This window comes from Lactuca virosa, chromosome 1 (genome assembly GCF_052849685.1).
Source record: "Lactuca virosa cultivar CGN04683 chromosome 1, Lactuca_virosa_CGN04683_v6, whole genome shotgun sequence".
NCBI lineage: Eukaryota > Viridiplantae > Streptophyta > Magnoliopsida > Asterales > Asteraceae > Lactuca > Lactuca virosa.
In genome coordinates this window covers 52,431,720-52,454,697 of record NC_136426.1, presented here as the reverse complement: position 1 = coordinate 52,454,697, position 22,978 = coordinate 52,431,720, and the positions used below count along the sequence as shown (strand labels likewise).

The window sequence follows — 22,978 nt, the reverse complement described above, 5'->3', positions numbered from 1 at the left end:
TACGTCTCATAGTCGCCAGGGTTTATCTAATAGGCACGAAGTCACATCGTCGCCAAGGTTTATACAATAGGCACTACGTCTCATAGTCGCCAGGGTTTATACAATAGGCACTACGTCTCATAGTCATCAGGGTTTATACAATAGGCACGAAGTCATATCGTCGCCAAGGTTTATACAACAGGCACTAAGTGCATAGCTGTTAACATACTAAATCCGTAGCTACCAACGTACATCTATACTGTACTAAATTCATAGCTACCAACGTACATCTATAATGTACTTCTATCCCTCATACTTTATCTACCCATGTTTTACCCAACATATTTGAAGATAAAATATATATACATTTTAAATCATTTTAAACATGTATAAAACATTCATTCAACATCCATTTCAAATAAACAAACAACATATATACACATATCACGTATTTTATATAAAATACTTCATTTCTATGTGTAAGATTAAAGTGACTATACACTCACCTGATTTAATGAAAATCGGGCAACAATTCGTTTCCTAAAACGATCGTTTCTAATAAAACCGGGAGTTTATTGAGAAACGGGCTCTGCGAGGGTCGGGCTTCGAAACCGAAAAGATAAATTTTTCGGGATTCTCGGGCACTTCGGGTCGTATTCCGGGGGTTATAATCGATACCGGGGCTTCGGGGGATGTGAAAATAGCCAAAATATTGAAAAAGGGGCCAAAATTGCCAATTTCTAAATTCTAGCCGGGAGGGTTCGCACCCTCCTATTTATAGTGTGCGAGCTGCTGATCGGACGGTCAGGAGAGAAGCCACGCCGCAGCAGATCCGAAGGAGGCAGCACCTGCTCGCACGTGGGTTGTGCATGCGAGGGCCTCGCTGGAGGGCTCTGATTGGACCGAAGTCCGGGTCCGAGGTGGGGGGCTCGTGGCTCATGCGAGGCTCGGATGGATCAGAAGCAACACGGGGTGCGCATGCAAGCTTCCAGCGCATCGGACACATCATCGATTCGGACACCTGTGCGACACGCGTCGCTTCTCGGACGCGCCACGCAGCAGCTTCGGACACGTGGCCAACTCAGAGCGAGGGTGACGTGGCAGCACTATTCATGCGAAATTTCTCGAAAAATGTGTATAATCTTGTAAAATCCATAACTTTCTCATACGGGCTCCGTTTTTGACGTTCTTTATATGCACGCGTAGAGAAAATTATGCTCTACAACTTTCGTTTAGACTTCGTCGGAAAAATTTGAATTTATTTTTATATTATTATTTTTAACAGACGGGGACTGGAAAATTCGTTAAAAATTCATAACTTCTTCATCCGACGTCCGTTTTCGTCTGTCTTTTTACCGTTGTGCTACTATTTACGAGACCTTCGATTCTTGTTTAGGTCGTGTCGGATAAAAATCACTCGATCTAAAATTCGAGTTTTTAGCTGTCTACTGTTAAGTTGAAACTTCGAAAAATCATAACTTCCTCATACGAAGTCAGATTTGGGCGTTCTTTTTATACCTACTCTCGGTTTAACGAACACTACGAGTTTCGTTTAGATCACTAAGGCTAAAAAGTAGTTTATCAAAAACTCACTTTTTACGACATTCTACACCGTGCCGGTTTTGTCGCGAAACTTCGACAGGTCATAACTTCTTCGTTATAACTCGGATTTCGATGTTCTTTATATGTACGGAATCCTTGTAACATATACTAAAACTTAGTTAAGATTAATCCCTCTAAATAATCTTCCATCAAAAAGTCATTTTTGATGCTTATCGTCTCTTAATTGACTAGCCCTGATCTACGGGCGTTATATATATATATATATATATATATATATATATATATATATATATATATATATATATATATATATATTTACACACACACACACGTATGTGAAGGTATTTTATGCATTCTATAGGGGCTAAAATGCCAATATGATGAATTTACACATCTATCAAGGTTAAAAACTAGGATTTACCCTTAGGTTGTCTACAATACTTACCACTAACCATTATAGTGGTAGGTGTCAACTTATCATCACATTCAACCACTAAAAGATTGGGATACTCACCACTATATCTTTCTTATTTTTTTATTATTAAAATAATATATATATATATATATATATATATATATATATATATATATATATATAAAAGTTAAAATGTAGAGAATGGTGGAGAAAGGTAGAGAAATAGAATGAAATAGAGAAAGAAACAAGTTGATTGAGTGTGGTGGTCCGTGTTTCCCACCACAAATGACCACGAAAGTGTTCCACTACTAACACCTTGGGATGATGTTCACATTCGTGGTTAGTTGTCACGTAGACCACGAAACATCTCGTGATGACCATACCAGATGGTCTTATGAATGTTTGGGAGGCACTCCTAACCTTGGAAGGGTGATTCAAAAAGGAAAGAGAATTTTGTTTTCGTATTTTTGAAGATACAACCTTACTGTTCGTGTGATCTTCGGAGATTGAACCGTTGGATCATCGTGATTTTTGGATTGAAGATTCCTAAGACATATTCGAAGGTATTATACAGAGGGATTTTTATTTCAATGTCTGGAGATGGAGATATAATTTCTAGAAGTTGCTGTAAATTTTAGGCAAGAATTGAAATTGAGATCAATAACCGAAAGGAACTCCCAATCAAGCATGTTCTGGCTGGATATTTTTGTGATATGTTATTGATTTGGCTAGATTTTTTTACAAGACATGTTTTTGATATATTCTTGATTTTGCTAGATATTTTACAACATTATTTTTTTTATTTTACTATTATTATTATTATTATTATTATTATTATTATTATTATTGCTTTAGATATTGTATTCTTTGAGATGGTTGTCAAATGGAAAGGATTGCAAATGAAACATATTCACTTGCACGTCATTGGGTTCTTGGAAAGATGATTGTGTTCACGATAACCACATCTCGATGATTAAATGAATTTTGATTTGGTTTCTTTTGGGTTTTATTTGGATGTTTAGGCTATGTTTGGCGTACTAGCTGAAAAGCTAACTGATAGTTGAAAAAATAGTTGTTAAATAAAAAACTAGCTGATAATGGTAAAACTAGCTGAAATATATAAAATGGCAAAAAGACATTTTAAATGCACAAAATTACAAAAATGGTCACTGTGGTTTGCCAAAAGTCACAAAGTCAGTCCCTGCTAATTTTTTTTGATGCAAATGGTCCTTGTGGTTTGCAAAACTTGCAAAGATGGCCCTTTTTACTAACACGGACTGAATTCGTGACATTTGATACATTTGATAAACCACAGGGACCATTTTCGAAGTTTGTTTGAAAAAGTGAAATAATTAGCTTAAGAAGAAGGGGGCAAGACTCGAACTCGAGACCTCCACCCCCTTATATCACAAGGGCCCTTACCAATTGAGCTGGAAGCTCATTTAGTTATATCTTCTGAAAACTATTTTATATAATAACGAAAACGTTAATACCTAAATAATAAATAAATTACAAAAAACAATTTTTTTTATATAATTTTTTTTAAATAAAGCAAAATGTATTTTAGCCGTATTATTAAAAAAATAGTTCTTTACAAACAATTTGTATGTATTTTTATGTATTTATTTTACGTAAAATATATTTTTTATGTCTCTAAAAAATACGTTTTTGTATAAAAAATATGGTTTCGTAAAAAAAAAAATCATGTCTTTGAAATAATAATAATTAACACTACTCATGACATAAAAAAATGTATAAATTCTTTTGGGTCGCTAGTTCTAAAACCGTTTTTTCGGTTATATGTATTAAAAACAACATAACAACGATTTTGTTATGTATCTAAAAAATTTATACGGTTTTTTTTATGTCAATAGTAGTATTAGTTATCGTTATTTCAAAAAGATATATCATTATTTTTTTTCTTCTTCATTTTATCAATACGATTTTGAACTTTCGATTAAGATGAAATGAGTAGTGTTAATTATTATTATTTCAAAGACATGAATTTTTTTTTTACGAAACCATATTTTTTATACGAAAACGTATTTTTTAGAGACATAAAAAAATATATTTTACGTAAAATAAATACATAAAAATACATACAAATTGTTTGTAAAAAAACTATTTTTTTATAATATGGCTAAAATACATTTTGCTTTATTAAAAAAATTATATAAAAAAAATTGTTTTTTGTAATTTATTTATTATTTAGGTATTAACGTTTTCATTATTATATAAAATAGTTTTCGGAAGATATAACTAAATGAGCTTCAAGCTCAATTGGTAAGGGCCCTTATGATATAAGGGGGTGGAGGTCTTGAGTTCGAGCCTTGCCCTCTTCTTCTTTAAGCTAATTATTTCACTTTTTGCAAACAAACTTCGAAAATGGTCCCTGATTCTTCTTTAAGCTAATTATTTCACTTTTTCAAACAAACTTCGAAAATGGTCCCTGTGGTTTATCAAATGTCACGAATTCAGTCCCTTAAAACTTGAAATGACGAAAATGCCCTTACAGATTCAGTCCCTAACGGCTCATTACTAACGGTGTTAGTAAAAATGGCCATCTTTGCAAGTTTTGCAAACCACAAGGACCATTTGCATCAAAAAAAATTAACAGAGACTGACTTTGTGACTTTTGGCAAACCATAGGGACCATTTTTGTAATTTGGTCTTTTAAATGAATGTATTTCTATAATTAATTAGGGTATATTTGGAAAATTTTAAAATGGCTCTTAAAAAGATAGTCTAAATAGTTTTTTAAAAAGCTAGCTTATAAGCCACTTTTTGGCTTACCAAACATGACAATATAAAAAAGCTCGAAAAATAAAATAGTTTATCAGATAACTGTGGCGCGGAAAACATAGTCTTAATCCTTATTTGTGAATTACTTTTAAAATAATAGATATTAAACTTAATTTGATCACAATAACTTTGAAGTCTTTTTTGTTTATATATCATTATATTTTAAAACATTTCAACTTTATGTCTTGGATAGAAAATAAAATCATTATTTTTATCATTCAATCCAACTATTTAGAGGACTAACCAAATAATATATTTTTATTCAAAGACAAATTTATCTATAACATTGTATTTTAAACGACTAAATTATTCAAAAGTTGTCAACAACCCGACAGATTTATCTATAACATTGGTTTCCACGGGTTATAACCTAGTTTAGTTATATCTGACTGATAAATAATTTAAAAAAATCTAACAAAAGAGAGAAAATATTGTCTCATCCTAGCTTCACTTTTTTTTTTCTTTTTTGAAACAGCTAAATATATTAAGGAAAATCTCCAGAAAAGTCCTAAAATTTTAGTCCAATTTATGAAAAAGTCCAAAACTAAATTTTGTTTATAGAAAAACACAAAATACCGGCTAAAACTTCGAAAAAACCCTTTTTGACCAGTTTCGTAGATTTTGCCGGTATTCTGTCCTTTTTCGTTTGTTTGCTCAAAATATTATGACTTTTTTGAAAATAACTCGATAACCAAAATATTGGGACTTTTCTGAAAATTAAAATGAAATTAATGGATATTATTATTAACAAATCATTTATAAACATAACAAATATTTTTTTTATAAACAAAGGAAATACATTTGTTTCTAATTTCTAGATATACAATGGTCGACTAGGTACTTCTTTATTATCTGCTGACCACTTCCAACTCCTTATGTTTCTCCTATGTATCGTTGTGGGTGTCATAGTGAGATGTATTGTGTATGTTTCTTCAGTTAAATAAGAGTTGATAATATTTATTAATACACAATCAATAAGTGTCTACTTACTACTAGATGTGACGTTATAGGATCACATGTTATTAGAGATTATCATTACACAATGATTCTTGAACATATAGATCTATCATTATGTTCTTTAATCTAAATACCACTGTAACATACTCAAAATACGGTCCCAAAAATTTCATTTTAGAAATACTAAATAAACGATATTTCGAATCAACTCGTCGAGTTTTTCCTTAAATCGTCGAGTTCTTCCTTTTTCAACAGAATCGGGACACACCCAAACTCGTCGAGTTGAGGCCTCCCAACTCGTCGAGTTGGTCACTTAAAACACGCGGTCCAAAACTTTTCAACACGACGAGTTGCGGCTACCAACTCGTCGAGTTGATCTATTAAATTGCATAATTAATAAGTTAAAATACATACCAGGAACCAGACGTTACAACCACTTAACCTCAATACACTAGTCGATAACAACCATCAAATTACACACATAGTGAAAAGTAAACTTTGAATGACAATTTAACTAGATAATCACCCTTTACTTGTTTCCATATAAACTATCATTCACGATTAAGGTGCTGTTTGTTTTTTCTGAGGCAAAATGTCTGCAGTTTGCGGACCACATCTGTAGACCTCTGCAGTAGAAGAGGTGGACCAAACGTTTGCAGTCTGAAAAAAGAAGACTGTTTGTTTTTTTAACATCTGTGGGCTACTAAAATAAACTGAAATCTAAATAAACTGATTTTTTTAAACTTCAAAGTGATTTTTTAATATTTTTATGACTTTGTTATAAATAATTAACAAATCTAGATCAACTTTTATGTATTATTGTATAAAAAATAAAAATAAAAATGGTATGAATTAACATATATATTTGATAAAAACCAACAACTTTGGTTGCAAAGTTATAACTAAACATTATAATTAGTGATCAAAGAATTTGATACATAAATTGATGGAAATAAACTTCGATTTTTTCAATTAAATCCATTAAAAATGTACCATAAATATTTTCTCGAGCAATTAACGATACTGTATTAAATAATGTTTTACAAAATTTGGCAAAAAAATATAAGAATATATTATGATTTTTTTTTCATATTTATATAAAAAACTTCAACGACTGTTATTGTAATAAATCTTTATTTATAAATTAGTCAAAAATATCATGTTTGTATCGTCGAACGTTTTTTTTTTTAGTTTTGTAATTTTTTTTTTCAAATTGTTTATCGAAAAAATATAAATTAAAAAAAAACTTAAAAAAATAAAGATATATATGTTTTTTTAGGCTAGAAGATGTTTGAAGATGCTAGAAGACTCTGATCCACATCTGCGCCAAGAAGAGGATGCGCAGACATTTTTAGGTCTGCAGTCTTCAAAAAAACAAACAATCCGCGAAGGCTAAACTCTGCGTGTGGTCTGCGCGGCGCAGACAGAAGAGGCCACACAGATCTGCAGACAAAAAACAAACACTACCTAACTTTCTCACATTTAATAGATGTGTGTTAGCCTATGGTTGTTACCATGTGAGGAGTGGATGTTGGGTGGTAGTTAGGTTAAACAACATCAGAGGAACACCAACATTAGAGGAACACTCACTGAGTACGTCTCACCATCATACCCACAACGATACATCGGAGCATCGTAAAGAGTTTGATGTGGTCAATAAGCAATAGAGGAGTACTTAGACCACCAATTTATTCATAGAAATTAGCAACAAGTGTATTCCCTTTTTTAAAATAAAAATATTTGTTATGTTTATAAATGATTTGTTAATAATAATATCCATTAATTCCATGGTAATTTTAAAAAATGTCCCAATATTTTGGTTATCAGGTAATTTCCGAAAAAATCCCAAAATTTTGAGGAAATTAACGAAAAATGACAGAATACCGGCTAAATCTGTGAAACCGGCCAAAAATGGTTTTTTCGAAGTTTTAGTCGGTATTTTGTGCTTTTCTGTAGGAAATTTAGTTTGGGATTTTATCATAAATTAGACTAAAATTTAAGGACGTTTCTGGAGATTTCTCACATATTAAAGCTAACAAAAGCTAAAAAAGAAAACATAATTACAAAAATAAAACCGTTAATAGGATTTTGAAGCAGGACCTATATAACTCATTCCGACCCATAAGTATTGATGGGTATAAAACCGAATAAAAGACAAAAATATATTTGTCGGCGAGTTAAATGGATCATTTTCTAAACTAAGAAAAATAAAAACCCTGATGGGAAAAACCGACCCGGCCGTTTTATATCCTATAAAATTTATAGATTTTAAGTTTATAATTATTGTAGTAAGTTTATATTGTAGTATCTTGTTACGTGGGTTCTTTGTCCTTATTACTAAGTTTTTCATTCATTCATCTTTTCTCCTCCATTCTCTTCATCAACTATAAAAGCGTTTCAAATATTCCTATTATCACTTTCGACAACATGCTTGTGCGGTTTTGAATTTGTTTTCTGCAACCAATTATAAAGATGAAGAAGCAGCTACGACAAAGAGGAGGAGGAGGAGGAGGAGCTGTTGTTTATGGAACAACAAGAACAAGATCCGATCTGTTTGAATCGTTACCTGATGAGATTGTTATTGTAATTCTGTGCAAGCTCAATTCTACGGCATCTTCTCCGGCTGATTTCGTCGCTGTTCTTCTTACGTACGTTTTGGTCTAAAATATGCATACCAAATTTATGGTGTTTTGTTAGAAATGATTGTGAACTGAAATTTGTTTATCTAATATATAGTTTTCCGATTTTTATTCTTATAGATGTAAGAGGTTGAAGAAATTAGGCCTGCATCCTCTGGTTTTGTCGAACGCAGGAAGCGGAGCGGTTGCCGTCAGAGCTAAAAACTGGTCTGATGAGGCTCACCGGTTTTTGAAATTGTGCGTCAACGCCGGCAACAAAGAGGCGTATTATACTCTTGGAATGGTAATTAGTAATTAGTATTTGCTTGAATAACGGGATTGTGGTTGTAGAAATCGATGGATTAGTTTCGTTTGGTATATATTTAGAGTTGTTTTGTGTTTTTTTCCTAGATCCGATTTTATTGTCTACAAAATCGAGGAAGTGGAGCGTCGTTGATGGCGAAAGCGGCGATTAAGTCTCACGCGCCGGCCCTATACTCACTGGCTCTGATTCAGTTCAACGGCAGTGGAGGCAAGAAAAACGATAAGGACCTCCGAGCTGCAGTTGCTCTCTGTGCAAGAGCCGCTTATCTCGGTCACGTCGACGCTCTTAGGGAGCTCGGACACTGCCTTCAAGACGGTTACGGTGTACGGAAAGACGTCGAAGAAGGACGCCGTCTCCTCGTCCAATCCAACGCGTGTGAACTTGCGTCCGTCCTACGCGCATTCAACACTACGCCGTCTCATCGACCGGATTTAATAGAATCAAATGGATCACCATGCCGATACGGTTCAGGCTTACCGGAGAACAAACTCCACCCTGCGAACCGGTTTTTGATTGAGTGGTTTGGGTTGAGAGGCTGCGGCGTTCCGGGTCCGGGTCTGAGATTGTGCTCCGATGGGTGGTGTGGGCGACCGGAGACCCGAAGGAATGAGTTCAGAAGATGTTCGGGTTGTGGGATGGTGAACTACTGCTCACGTGGGTGTCAGGCGCATGATTGGAGGGTGCACCATAAGATTGAGTGCGCACCCATGGAGGAATGGAATCATGCGATTGACGGCGTGGATGAGGAAGAACAGCTTACTGATGATCGGACGGTTGAGATCGACGAAATAGAAAGCGATGAACCTCTGGATTCTTCTCTATGACTATGACTACGAGATTTTTCATTCTTTTTTTATTTTTTGTTTACTTCCTTTTGTATTAAGATGACTTTAAGAGGACACATGAGTCCTGTGAAAGAAAGAAAATTAAGTGTCAAGATAATGCAAAATCAGTGTTTTAGGTAAATATTATTACAGCTGTTAAATTTATCTGTTTTCTCAATAAACATATTTATATTTCAAAATATAATTCCTAAATCCATAAATATACTATATTTTAAAGAAAATCATAAAAATAGTAATAGCTATCAACAATATAGCCACGGATTCGGAAGCTGCCTCAAAATAATCAATTCAATAGTTTTATAGTATACAAACTAGATTATGACCCGCGTAAAACGCGGGGAACATATAAAAAATACATATAAAAGTATAAAAAGTTGTCACAATAATTAAAAAGAAAGTAACAGAATTAGAATTAGTTTTATTGGTAACATTGAAAAAAATAATGAAATGTTTGAATATCTATAATCGATGAATGACCTATTTGTAAACAACGTTTTTTGTTTTATTAGTTGGACGACCTTTATTGTCACATATGAATACCTTCAAGACAATATCTTTTTAATTTATACTCTTTTTAGGTTCGGAACCAATGTCAGTTGTCTTTTTTCTTTCTTGTTGATGTATCAATGAATGCAATACAAATTGGTGCTACAATTGAAGCTTTTAGTGCTATTAGTTGATTTGTTAATGATCTTCCAGTAAGTTCATGTTTTTTTCTAAAAAATTACAACATTTTATACTTTCTTCGAGTTAATATTTTATTATTGATTTGTAATAATAATAATAATAATAATAATAATAATAATAATATGATTGGTATAGGAGGGTCCTCAAACACTTGTGGAAATTACATTTGACTCGTTGCAACAGGTTATATATATATATATATATATATATATATATATATATATATATATATATATATATTAACCTTTCAAAAAGAATTATTCCTTCAAGCTCTTTTGCATTTTTTATTGCAGCCATTGATTTTCTTAGTTCCAGACATACATGATGTTTACACTCCTTTCCCCTCTGATGTTATTGTTCAACTTTCTAAGGTGATGAAGTTACCAAAGACTGGTGTTGACGATCATTGGATATTAGCAAATAACATAAATGCTTTTTCAAGAATCTTGTAAGTAAATATGTTTCTAACTCAAGTTACGACAACACCCTCGTGTTTCTCTGTCGTGTGTTTATCATAACATTTATTAAGGTTATTGGTATCAATTTATACATATCTCCAAATATAAGTCAATTTTAATCAAGGGGAAAAAATACTTTTTTTTATTGAGTTGGCAAAAAACTTTAGCCTGGAGAACACAAATGCGATCTATATGAAAACTATCAAATGTCCTCAAGAATCTGAAATGTCATAAGTTGTCCTTTTAGTTGAATTATTTGTCATTTTTCATTTTCATTTAAGTTCTTTTTGGGAATAAACAAAAGGAAAAACAATATAATTTCGTTGTATGAAAAAAATTCGGAGTACAAGGCTACAATTGGTATAAAACCCAACAATGGTAGTTCATAACATTGGCCTAACTCATCTAATTTTGTATCATACACTAAAAGAACAAATAAAAGAATAAAAAAATAGCTGCAATGAAAACCTCGTCTTGTGTACCAATAAGTTGACATAAAACTCAACAGTTCTTGAATATAGGAAGAGTCTACTCTTCAAAAATGAAAAAAAGTAACCACTTCATGTAGATGTGCAGTCCGTAATCAAATCCAACTATCCATAAAAAACAGAAAATTGTGAAAAAAAATGAGGGAAAAGAAGAAAACAATAACAAAAATCGTATAAAAAGCAAATCAAGAGGTTGGGGTGGTGTAGAAAACAAACCTATGAACAAAATCAAAAAGACGAACGCATTAATTGTGTGTGTATGGCGTCTTTCTAGTTTCTGCAACAGATAGAAAGAGGGAGGCGGAAAAGGAGCGGCGATTCCCTTAATTCCTGAAAGCAAGTGTGAATTAGGTTTTTTTCATCAAAATTGAGAAATAAACACCAGAAATCGAAACATAACAAATCAATTATAAACCGTTGTGCGGAGAAACAAATAATTGACTGGAAGAAGGAGAGCCCCAAGGTGAAACGCAAGAAATATGAAGAAAGGGAAGGAGTCGAAATAGATGAGTGTTTGCGGTTGTGATCATAAGATGAAGGGATTCGAGGTTACACAATGAGAAATCAAAGAGATAAGATTATGGATTGTTTGCGCATAGAGACATGGGAAGAGAAATTGTATCTGGATTCGAGGCCGTAGAATGGAGAATCGATTGAATCGTTGTGAAAGAAGACGTATGCATCATTGAAATTAATGGGAGAATCTTTCTTATTTATCTTCCAGCACCATTGATCTTCATATATTCTTCCCTGCAATAAATTGAAAAGAAAATAATGCATGTGTTAGTGATTTTCAAACCAGAACAAAAGAAACGGGTAATGAGGGGTGGGGTTGACCAAATGATGATGTCATTAATAGATTTCCTAATTTTAAAAGTAATTTTATTTTTGGTGACATTTAATTGTCATTAATAGATTTCCTAATTTTAAAAGTAATTTTATTTTTGGTGAGATTTAATTGTCATTAATAGATTTACTAATGTTAAAAATAATTGTCATTAATAGATTCATAAAATTGGTGGACCAAAAAAAAGGGTTGACCAAATGATATGATGTTAGCATAACGATCTAAATGTGGAAAAGATAGGAATAAAACACAATCAATGACCCTGATTGTTGAAAGTGATGTCACAAAGTTTCTCTTTTAATAATATTTAAAGATTTTATGCAAATATTCCAAAAATATTAAATTTGTGATTTTTCATTTCTTTGGTATTAGTATAAGTAGGGGTTAACACTGTTTTAAATCGAAATACCAAATATCAAACCAAAGTAAACTGACACTATATTCTGACCAAGCTAAATTTCAAATTCAATATTCGGTTTGGTTTCAGACTAAACTATATATATATATATATATATATATATATATATATATATATATATATATATATATATATATATATATATATCAAATGTGTTTCATCATGTTTATAAACATTATACAATTTTCTATAATAGACTTTGTTTTTGGACAACATAAATAAAAATGTAATTTTTTTGCATTAAAATTTGATTTGTTGTTTTTGTTGGTTTTCATAACAATGATGTGTTATTCTTCGTAAATCGATTATTACTTTTTTCTTTATTTTTAAGAGGTGTGTCACGGGCTGACTCTTTCGATTAGTTAATATTGTGTGCCACTTAGCGTACTTCCATCTAAGTTAGACTAACTTCGCTCCTTATGATGTATTAACGAAGTAGCAAGTAAGAAACCAAGGCTAAAGACTTTGACAAAGGAAACAAGTATGTATATTACTTCATATTCTTTATCTTACAAAATAACTCTCGACGATTTAGGCAAATGAACACTCCTCCTATTTATAGGGACATTACACATCCTCTAAGGAAGTTTTTAGGTCTCATATCTTCCTGACTCTACTAACTATATCTACATGACCTTTATAAACTCTATAATATGTCATACTATTCTACGATGTCCTAAAGATTCTAGGACGTTCCAACATTATCCATGTAAGAACCCAAAATTTAGAGAATTTTGACTTTTAGTCAAATAATGACCAAAATGGCAAAATGGTAAATTATGAGAGATTAGAAGATTCATGAAGTTGTGAATTCATGAAAATGGCCAATATGAGTTTGAGTCACTAAGATGAAATTAAATGAGTAAGTCAAGAGAAGAAATGCATGAGAATATGCATTTTGGCCAAAATGGTAAAATGGGTATTTTATGTTTTTTGGGCCTACTTTGTGGCTTAATAGATCAAGACCCGTGTTAATTTAGTGATAAATGATTTAATAGGGCTATAGAGTATATTCCCACATTCGCGTGGATATAAAGATCATAAAAAATAGGTAAGAAGCGAAGAAGTTATGCGCATTAAAATTTGGGACAAAAAGTGTCCCCAAAGCTGGAATGGAATCAACAATGCACTTTGTTGATCTCCAGGTACCGCGATGCGGTACATAGCTCACCACTGTACGGTGAGTGGTGACAAAGATCCATAGAATACTCTTCATTGTAAGTAAAGGGAAATGTAATTTACCTCGTGACGCAATATATGGGTGTCACAACGTGGTAGCCAAAGTAGGATTTAATTGAGGGGAGTCATCGTGGCTCGGTTCTAAGGTGATCGTGAGTTCATTTAACACACCATGGCGCAGTAAAGAGACCAATTCGACGCGATGTCGCACATATTTAAATTCTTGATCATGATGGGTTTTTGAGCACTATAACATTCCTATGGTGTACATGCAACCCTAATGCTTTCGATCTAGGTTTTTCTCTATTGAACATGCAAATACAAACTCCAAAGCAATAACTGAGACAACCCGATATTTCTAGTTAATGTAATGTTCAAAAAGGCAAATATTAAACTATTTTGGAATCAATAAAAATAGCGTCAAAAGCGAATTGTTCAAAATCTCAATTGGGATACATAATGTTAGATATCCTATCAAGGTTTTCAGAAATATAAAGAACACTCAAATCCGAGTTATAACGAAGAAGTTATGACTAATCAAAGATTCGCGACAAAACCGGTAAAGCACTGTCAAGTGTGAAAAGTGAAATTTCAATAAAATACTTTTTAGCCTTAGGTATCTAAACGAAAGTCGTAGACTATGTTAAACCGTAAACGTGTATAAAAAGAACGTCCAAATCTGACTTCGTATAAGGAAGTTATGATTTTTCTAAGTTTCGGATATAGCAGTAGACAGCTAAAAACTCAAAATAGAGATCGAACGATTTTTAGCCGACGCAACCTAAACGAGAATTGAAGATCTCGACGATAGTAATACAACGTTAAAAAGACAGACGAAAACGGACATCGGATGAAAAAGTTATGAATTTTTAACGGATTTATCCTGTCCCGACCTATTAAAAATTAAATAATTAAAAATAAAGTCAAAATTTGTCAATGAAGTCTAAACGAGAGTTGTAGAGTATATTCTCACCTACGCGTGGATATAAAGAACGTCAAAAACGGAGCTCGTATGCGAAAGTTACAGATTTTCAAAGATTTGGGCACACACTTCGAAGCTTATCCGAAGGATTACGCCCCGCGTACGAAGGTACGCCCAACGTACGTAGATGAAGACCGGCGACCGATCGACCACATCACCCCTATGCCCTCTATTCCCGTCCCATCCGAAGACCGGCGACCAAATACGTCATCGCTGACGTACGCACCGCGTACGAGGGTACGCATAGCGTACGAGCTGCGGACGAGGTACGCCCCGCGTACTTCGGAGTACGCCCAGCGTACGAGGCTGTCTCCACCCCTATAAATAGGATGCTAGGGTTCCGGCTTCTTTTGCCAATTCACACCTTTTCTCCCATATTCTCTCCCTCTCGAGCCTCCCGAAACTATCCCGACGCCCCGGTTCCGTATCCAAGTTCCGACGAAGGTCCGAAGCTCCGAGATTCCCGAGGAATATACCACACTCCGGTCGAAGGGCTGCCCGAGAAAGTCTCGTTTTCATCAAATCACCACACTTTCCAGGTGAGTTCATACCCCTACTTTTTCACGTCTTTTTCATTTTTTTAGGGGGGAAATACAAGTAAAACACGAGAAAAACTTATGTTAAAATACGCATCGTTACATATGGTTTCAAATACTTTACCTACATTTTGTTTATAAATGTTAAACAATATTACTACCAACGTTGCACTTTACATGCAATGTTGGTATTACACCGAGTTTTTATCAACAAATGGAACGCACTTTTGAAAAACTATAATGAGTATAGTTTACAAGTTATTCATGACATCTTTACGTAAACATTGTAAGAAGGAAATACTTACATTTACAAGAAATGTGGACTTTACATTCCGTAAATCTATTGATACTAAGTTTTGTGAGACAATCGGCTTCACCGTACTCTCAAGTACGCATTTCAAGTCCTGTATTATAAACCATAATCTCCTGTAGGGAGAGCGTGATACTTGTGTATAGATCTATACGGGATTGACAATCCCGCACCTAAACTGTTAGCTACAGTTAGACCGGCAGGTCTGGGGCGACAAACGTTATAACACTGCAACGCCTGAAGAACGTTGTTACAGGCAGTCTGGGTCAATAGCATGGTTATAAAACTCACACGGAGTGGAGTATCGAAATATCTTTGATTTACGAGACTATTAAATGCATTCAGTAATTACATTATATATGTATAAATCCACTTACACCATTTTTAGTACGGAAGACACTTATGCATCCCAGTCTTTGGAACTTTTTCAAACGACCACACATATACATGGAAAATATTGGATTTTCTAGAAACACGCTCGGTTATTTTTACCAAAAGGCATACAATTTTAGTACAAAAACGCTTATGAACTCATCAACTTAATTGTTGACACTTTTTCAAAACTACTTGTATTTCTCAGGGAATCAGTAATACAGGTAAAACATCAGCTTTTGGAGAAGGAACGCTAAGGCTTCAGTTATAAAAACATTTTAAATCATCATATTTGTAATATTCTTTTGAAACATGTATCACATGCAACAATGTAACTTTTAAATTATATTTATGATGGTTGTGTTTACTTTCTTTACGAATATCCAACTGTTATGATACTACGTGAAGTCACCCACCCCCGAATGTTTCCGCCATTTCTGGTTTGGGGGTGTGACAATAACCTTGAGACTAGCATATACAATTTCGAAATTGACATATAAATTAGGGTTTGATGATTACCTTACTTGTTATGTAGCAATAACAAGAACACCTTGAAGATCTTTGACCTTTGAAAGTTTAGTGCCCCAAGTGTTGCACCTCTAATGGAGTCACAAACACTCAATGCAAAGGAAGACTTGGAGTGGTAAGGAAAATTCGGCCAGGGTATTCTTCATAAGCATAGGGCCGAAATTCCTATGTAGAGGGTTCTATATATAGTTGTGGCTGCTAGGGTTCTCAGGTGTAAACCCTAATACCTTACTTAGGCACCAAGCAGCCCATGGACCCCTTCTTTAGATCCCTTGGACGAAATCTATAGGGCCTCCCTATAGAATTCCGTCCACTCCACTCTATGGAGTCCATCAGCCCAATTATGTAACTATCAATGATTTGCACAACCAGTCCCTCAATTATTAAATCAGTTCCTTTAACCATAAAATTAATATCAAATTAATTTCTGATTAATCACTAATTAATATTATGATTTCCAAATAATATATTAATCTTGTAACATATTAATAAAATCATTTTGAGTACTAATTTATTATTCATATAATAAATCCTACTCTCTCTCTACTTGTCATCATGTCAAGTTGCATGAGTGAAGGCAACCCAAATGGACCATGCTAATAATCAAATCAAGTACATACCAAATATAGTTATGGGCTTAGACAACTAATCCAACGGTCTCCCACTTGGATAATTCTAATAACTATAGCAATCGTAGCTTTCAAAATCCGCTGTCGAACTCTGATCTTATCAGTAACGCGTCCTTTAGATAAGGGACCAAATATTCCTCCGCTCTACAAGATATCGTATTGACATGAGACATGGATTATAATCATTCTCTATGTCCAAGGTTTGTTTCCCGATTTCTGATTTATGACGACTGACTAATTGAACAGATCAAATTAGTCCAGGCTTGGCCAAGCACTTCAGGTTTCATCACTAAATCATCGAGGGGGGCACATATATCGCTTTTATCCCCTTAGGGTAAAAGGAACGGATAAACTTCGACTCATATGTTTGTACTATTTACTTATCAAATCACACACAACAATACGTTTTATAACATCAAGTTACTGGTGCGTTTACGTATTATCAATGTGCAATCGGCTCGCAAACAACAACTATATGTCTCCGTTTCGAGAATATAAGATATTATCGTATCACAATCACTCGTGATAAAATCCATGAAGTGATTCATATGAGCATGGATTTAATCCAATACTCAAATTCCTATTTCAAGAGTACTCATGAACACTGTAGCAAACTTGTGTTATGTCTGAGCACTTAGACACTCTATAGTCGGATCCATGACAGTCTTACCTCATTACTTACTTCCAAAGTATGATTGACTGTGGATGTTTGAATAACCTAGTTATTCGGGAAGTAAAACATGCGAAGTGAAACACAAGAATAATCTAATCCAATATGGTCTCAAGACTTTTGAATATAAACAAAACACTTATTATTTAATCACCATACTAATTAGACCTTATTCATTGTATAATGTTTCGACTAATCAACTAATTACTTGAATTAAAACAATAGTCATCCCATGCTCCAAGCATGCACACTATGTTTATCTATGGTCCTTACTTTGTGAAATAGATCAATTGAACACATTTCAATGATACTCATTTCACAATTCCTAATCATTATCTATAGGTGTAAGAATACCAAATTCTTGTCACTATTAGAATGTGTTAGATTCTAAACTATCATGCAATGATCCCCTTTTGTAATGTTAAGGCACCAAAGTCACAAAGACTCTGCCAATGATATTACAAAACATTCCACTAGATATTTGTTACAAAACAATTCCATGGAAGCGAAGTGTCAAATTCAAAGTACATTCATTTGAACATTCTTATTACATAAAAGTTTCTAATCCTACACATAGATTTTCAATATCCAACTTCCATTATAGAAACATTTCCATAATTACCATATGACTACCCATTCTTAATAGAATCCTATCTATTCAAAATTATATCAATATGGTCGATCCATTACTATACTTCCAACTGTCCACAAGCAACCAATCTTCGGTAAACCTTAGATTGTCCTTAACAGTTGTTTAACAACTTTAGTCATATAAAGTTCTGGTCCCTTTTCCCTCTTAATGCGCTAGGCATTTGGAAAAAAAATATGTGAATATCATAGCATATGCAATCGATCCTATACCCGAAACATATCGGACACGAATCATAATGTCTTACATAAAGACATGATACTAGATCAGTCTCTTGCTATAATATTTGTATATATAGAATTTACAATGTCGAAACATTTCAACATTATATATATCCATGACTAAGTCCCATTAAAATTTCAATCTAAACTTTCAGATTCGAAATGAAGTATGAGTTCCTTTCCCTTAAATCATACTATAGCGAAACAACTTTTCAAACTCTGCAACTTTCCAAATTAAAACTTTGTTTCCTATAAATGACATTGCTAACTTGCAACACTCATCGTAATAATTGTGCTCCCACTAGCATAATAATTACATACTTACAAGCATAACACTTATGCTCCCACTAGCTTTGACATGTACTCAGAAATCAGTTGGACTTCTAGAAATCAATACTTATTGACTTTCTTACCAAAGTTCAGATTCCTGATACGAGACGCTTCGGTAAGCCTTTATCTATGCTTCTCAACCTTGTACACCATTCAATAGACAACTTATGTGTGGGTCTAAACCTTTTCAGAACTTATAGCGATAAGTCCCAAATGTTCAAACTTTTTGTCGTTTCTCACAATTCGAACTATGAAGAGGGATGTTGTAATCATACTCGAATTTGAGAACACAATAAACACAACTTCTAACTCTTTAAAGTCTTCCAGTGAAAGCGTTTCCTCACAATCATTTTCATGAAGTAGAGAGAAATCTCTTATCACTTAGATTTTATGATGTATGTGTTCCTATCCATGTAAACTTGTCATTTTGAACCACTATCACAAGACAAGGTTTATGACTAATTCAGACTCACATGGAGTGAACCTGCTTATTCTTAATTTCTTGCCATCCGACAATACAAGGACCTACCAGTGCTTCCAGATTATTGAGCAGTTCATCCACACTGATCAATGTACTCTCACTGATCAAGGTGCTTTGCCTTACGCAATTAAATGAGAACTTATAGAACTCACATGCATAGTCAACTCAACTGGAATGGGCACAGAAACAAAAATATGTCAACACAATAAGCTATCAACCTTAGTTCGTGTGCTAGTGATAACTAAAAGGTTTATTATTGATTAGTTCCTGAATCTTTTCAAGATCATTAAGACTCCCACTGACCTCTTGACATATAAGATTCTCTTGTCAAGGAACATTCCTTGACAAACAAATATTCAAGAGTTAGTGAGGATTCTTATCAAGAAAAAACATTTTATACAATTGGTCTTAGTTGGTCTTTGTTTTATCCAAAACATCACAACTACCAATTTGAAATGTGCAAGAGTGAGGAACTTTTCCTACTCCACATTTCATGAGGTGTTACAAACCTTCTTAGAACATGTTACTCAAGGTGCAACTTGAAGTAACTAAGAGTATAACTCTAAAAACCGATTTTGGAACGAAGTACGATTCATCCTTTTGATTTTAACCATTTCAACAATTCTCGATACCTCTTCTTAGTCATGTAAATACACTAAGGTGTCCTTAGAGGGTCAATTGTGACATGATTAACACCATAATGCTATATTAAGATTTACTAACAATTATATATTAAAATTTAATAAAAAGAAGGGGAGAAGTTGGGTAATCCATGATTAACAAATATGTAAATAACACAAAAATAAATTGCATATAAACTTTTGCTTTTGGTCTTTTTTGAGACTGAACTTTTGTTGATCTTGGAATGACCGGTGTTTTTTGGACCTGGTCTACAAACGGTATAATTTTTTTTGAGATCGGTATCAACCGGTCTTTTTTTGGACCGGTCTCGCTGTTTTAAACTGGCACGATTGGTGTCTATTTTCGGAATCGGACGGAAACCAAGTCTTTTTGTTCATGTCTAATTTTGGTGTTGTTAGAAGCAAAGGAGTTGAGTTGGCTCGAAGTTGAGAAGAGATACAACGTTGAATCCCTTCCTTTTGCATATAATCACGATTTTTGACCAATGATTGATGTATTTAAACCAACTCCAACCAACCACTAAAACATTATTATAAAGGTCAATAAAATGGTGTTCTTATTCCAATTAACTTTAAAAAAAAAAATACAATTTTAATGTCTGGGAAAGCTTCATACCAAATATGAATGCCAAGACCTCTAAAAAAATACCATTTTAATGTTTGGTTGGAATACAAACTCCAGTATAGTGTTAAACAATCACCAATTTAGTGTTTTATGGTTGAAGTTGCTCTTAAAGCATCTGAACAAATATACCACAAACCTATTTTTGACGATGTTATGATACTTTTTGGACATGATAAACTGCTCCTTTATGTCAAGGCATGCCATATACCGCTCATAACGATAACATGAAGCACTGACGGGCTTGCAAACATTGTAACCACCGATCCGTCCATAATCGGTACTCACTCCCATGAAGCAGATTCGACCCCAAATCAGATAACCTAGTTTGCACTCCTCCTTCTCCAATCAGACTTAAGCCACACACATACTTCGATCAGAACCTATCTTCTTCAGGTCCTTGATTTCTACTCCCCCCATATACATATTCTGATTTCTGCTCCTCCGTAATGGATTCCATTGCTGGAGAGTTTTCTTGGAATTTCGTCTTTGTATATATACTCAGGATGTTGTATTGCCACATAATATGAACCTTCGAATGCATTAGGCTGAAGAATATACCACGGGATGGAGGAGCAGGAAGCTTACCCGTACCTCGGAACACAATACCGAGGGTGTGGGAAGCTGGGTGCGGGAACATAGTGACGGAAGCCTTCCCCACATCCTCTCTCCTACTATGATTGGCCCTTTAATTTTTATTTTGTTCTTTTTCTTATTCAAACGGTCAGAAATGGTTAAATTATATATATATATATATATATATATATATATATATATATATATATATATTCCTTTTCAACAGATATAACTCAATTTTTATTTATTTTTCAAAATCCCAAAATCACCCTATAAATACCAAACCAACCCAACTTAATTTCTACACATTTTTCTACATATTCTCTCAGTAAAACCACTAAACACAATGTCGTCATCTTCTTCCTTCTATTTCACGGCTCAAGAGGAAGCAATATTTGTCGATTCCGTCATGGAAAAAACTGTGGCGTATTTTCAAAACCGACAATGTAAAAGTTCACGTTCACGACCTAAAACAAGAAAGCCGCAGTTGCGGAGAAATCGTGAAGTCGGTCACAATCGTCTTATAAAAGACTATTTTGCAGATGATGACATGTTCGCTGAAAAGTTTTGATGACGGTTTTGGATGAGGAAGGAGTTATTTTTACATATTGTTGGCGATTTGGAAGGCCGTTTTCCGTATTTCTAATGGAAGCAGGATGCAAGACACATAAAAGGTTTCTCTCCGATTTAAAAATTCACAACCACAATTAGTCAATTAGCATACGACATGGGGGCAAACAAATGGGACGAATATTTGAGGGTAGAAGTTCGCGAAAGCTATTACTTTGGTTTACGAGCGACGATATTTGTGCAAACCAACCATCAATGATGTCCACCAATTGTACACAGTGCATGAAAGTAAGCATGGGTTCCCGCGAATGCTAGGTAGTATCGATTGCATGCATTGGGCTTGGACATTGTGCCCTAAAGCATGACATGGTCAATACATGCGAGACGACCACAGAGAGACGATGATTGTTCTAGAATCAACCACGTCAGATGATCTTGGATAGAGCATACATTCTTTGGTGCATATGGTGCAAACAACGACATCAATGTTCTGGACCAGTCGTTGGTATTCAACGACATCTACCTTGGAAAGTCGCACGATGCACCTTTTCAAACAAACGAGGTAGCATATAAGCGTGGGGTACTATCTTACTGATGAGATATATCCTACCTTATATGTTTTTGTGAAATCGTTCACATATTCGAACGACGAAAAAAAAAGTTTAAGCAGGCACAAGAGTCAGCTAGGAAGGACGTGGAGCGAACATTTGGTGTACTCAAGAGGCGTTGGCAAGTACTAACAGTCGGGACACGATCATTTGAATTGAGAAGGTTGCAACACATAATGCACGCATGCATCATATGACATAATATGATTTTTGAAGACGAATGAAGAGCGATATGTCGATACAGTGAAAACGAACTTTTGCCAAATATCGAAGGAGTATCCGTTGGTACGCAAGAGTATATGACAGATAGAAAAAAGTGGATGATCGCGACATTTATCACGTCCTTCGTGCGGATTTGGTGGAGCACGTTTATAAGGCTTACATACAGCCCTACACAGAGTATTGACACGATGATTTGTTTGACGAATAAAATGAAGATTCAGATATGTTCGTCGAGGGTGACGATGCCAATGATCACGATGACGGTGATGACGATGACGATGATCACGATTACGAGGACAACGATTCCGAGTGATGTATTTTGTTTTTTTTTTCAAATTCGGATATTATGTAATTCTTAATTATTTTTTCCAGGCCGTTTTTTTTAAATCTAGGTTGTGTTTTTTTAATATCGGTTGTTTTCTCGGTTTTTTTAATCTTGAATGTAATTTT

General features: G+C 34.1%; 1 protein-coding gene across 1 annotated transcript; it reads left to right on the top strand.

Moving 5' to 3' along the window:
* The first annotated feature begins 8,020 nt into the window (after positions 1-8,020).
* LOC145129892 (HCP-like superfamily protein with MYND-type zinc finger) lies at positions 8,021-9,644 on the top strand. The gene is made up of 3 exons (XM_079064757.1): positions 8,021-8,364; positions 8,476-8,638; positions 8,746-9,644. The coding sequence occupies exons 1-3, from the start codon at positions 8,189-8,191 to the stop codon at positions 9,481-9,483; spliced, it is 1,077 nt and encodes a 358-aa protein (XP_078920883.1). The 5' UTR covers positions 8,021-8,188; the 3' UTR covers positions 9,484-9,644.
* The last annotated feature ends 13,334 nt before the right edge of the window (positions 9,645-22,978 follow it).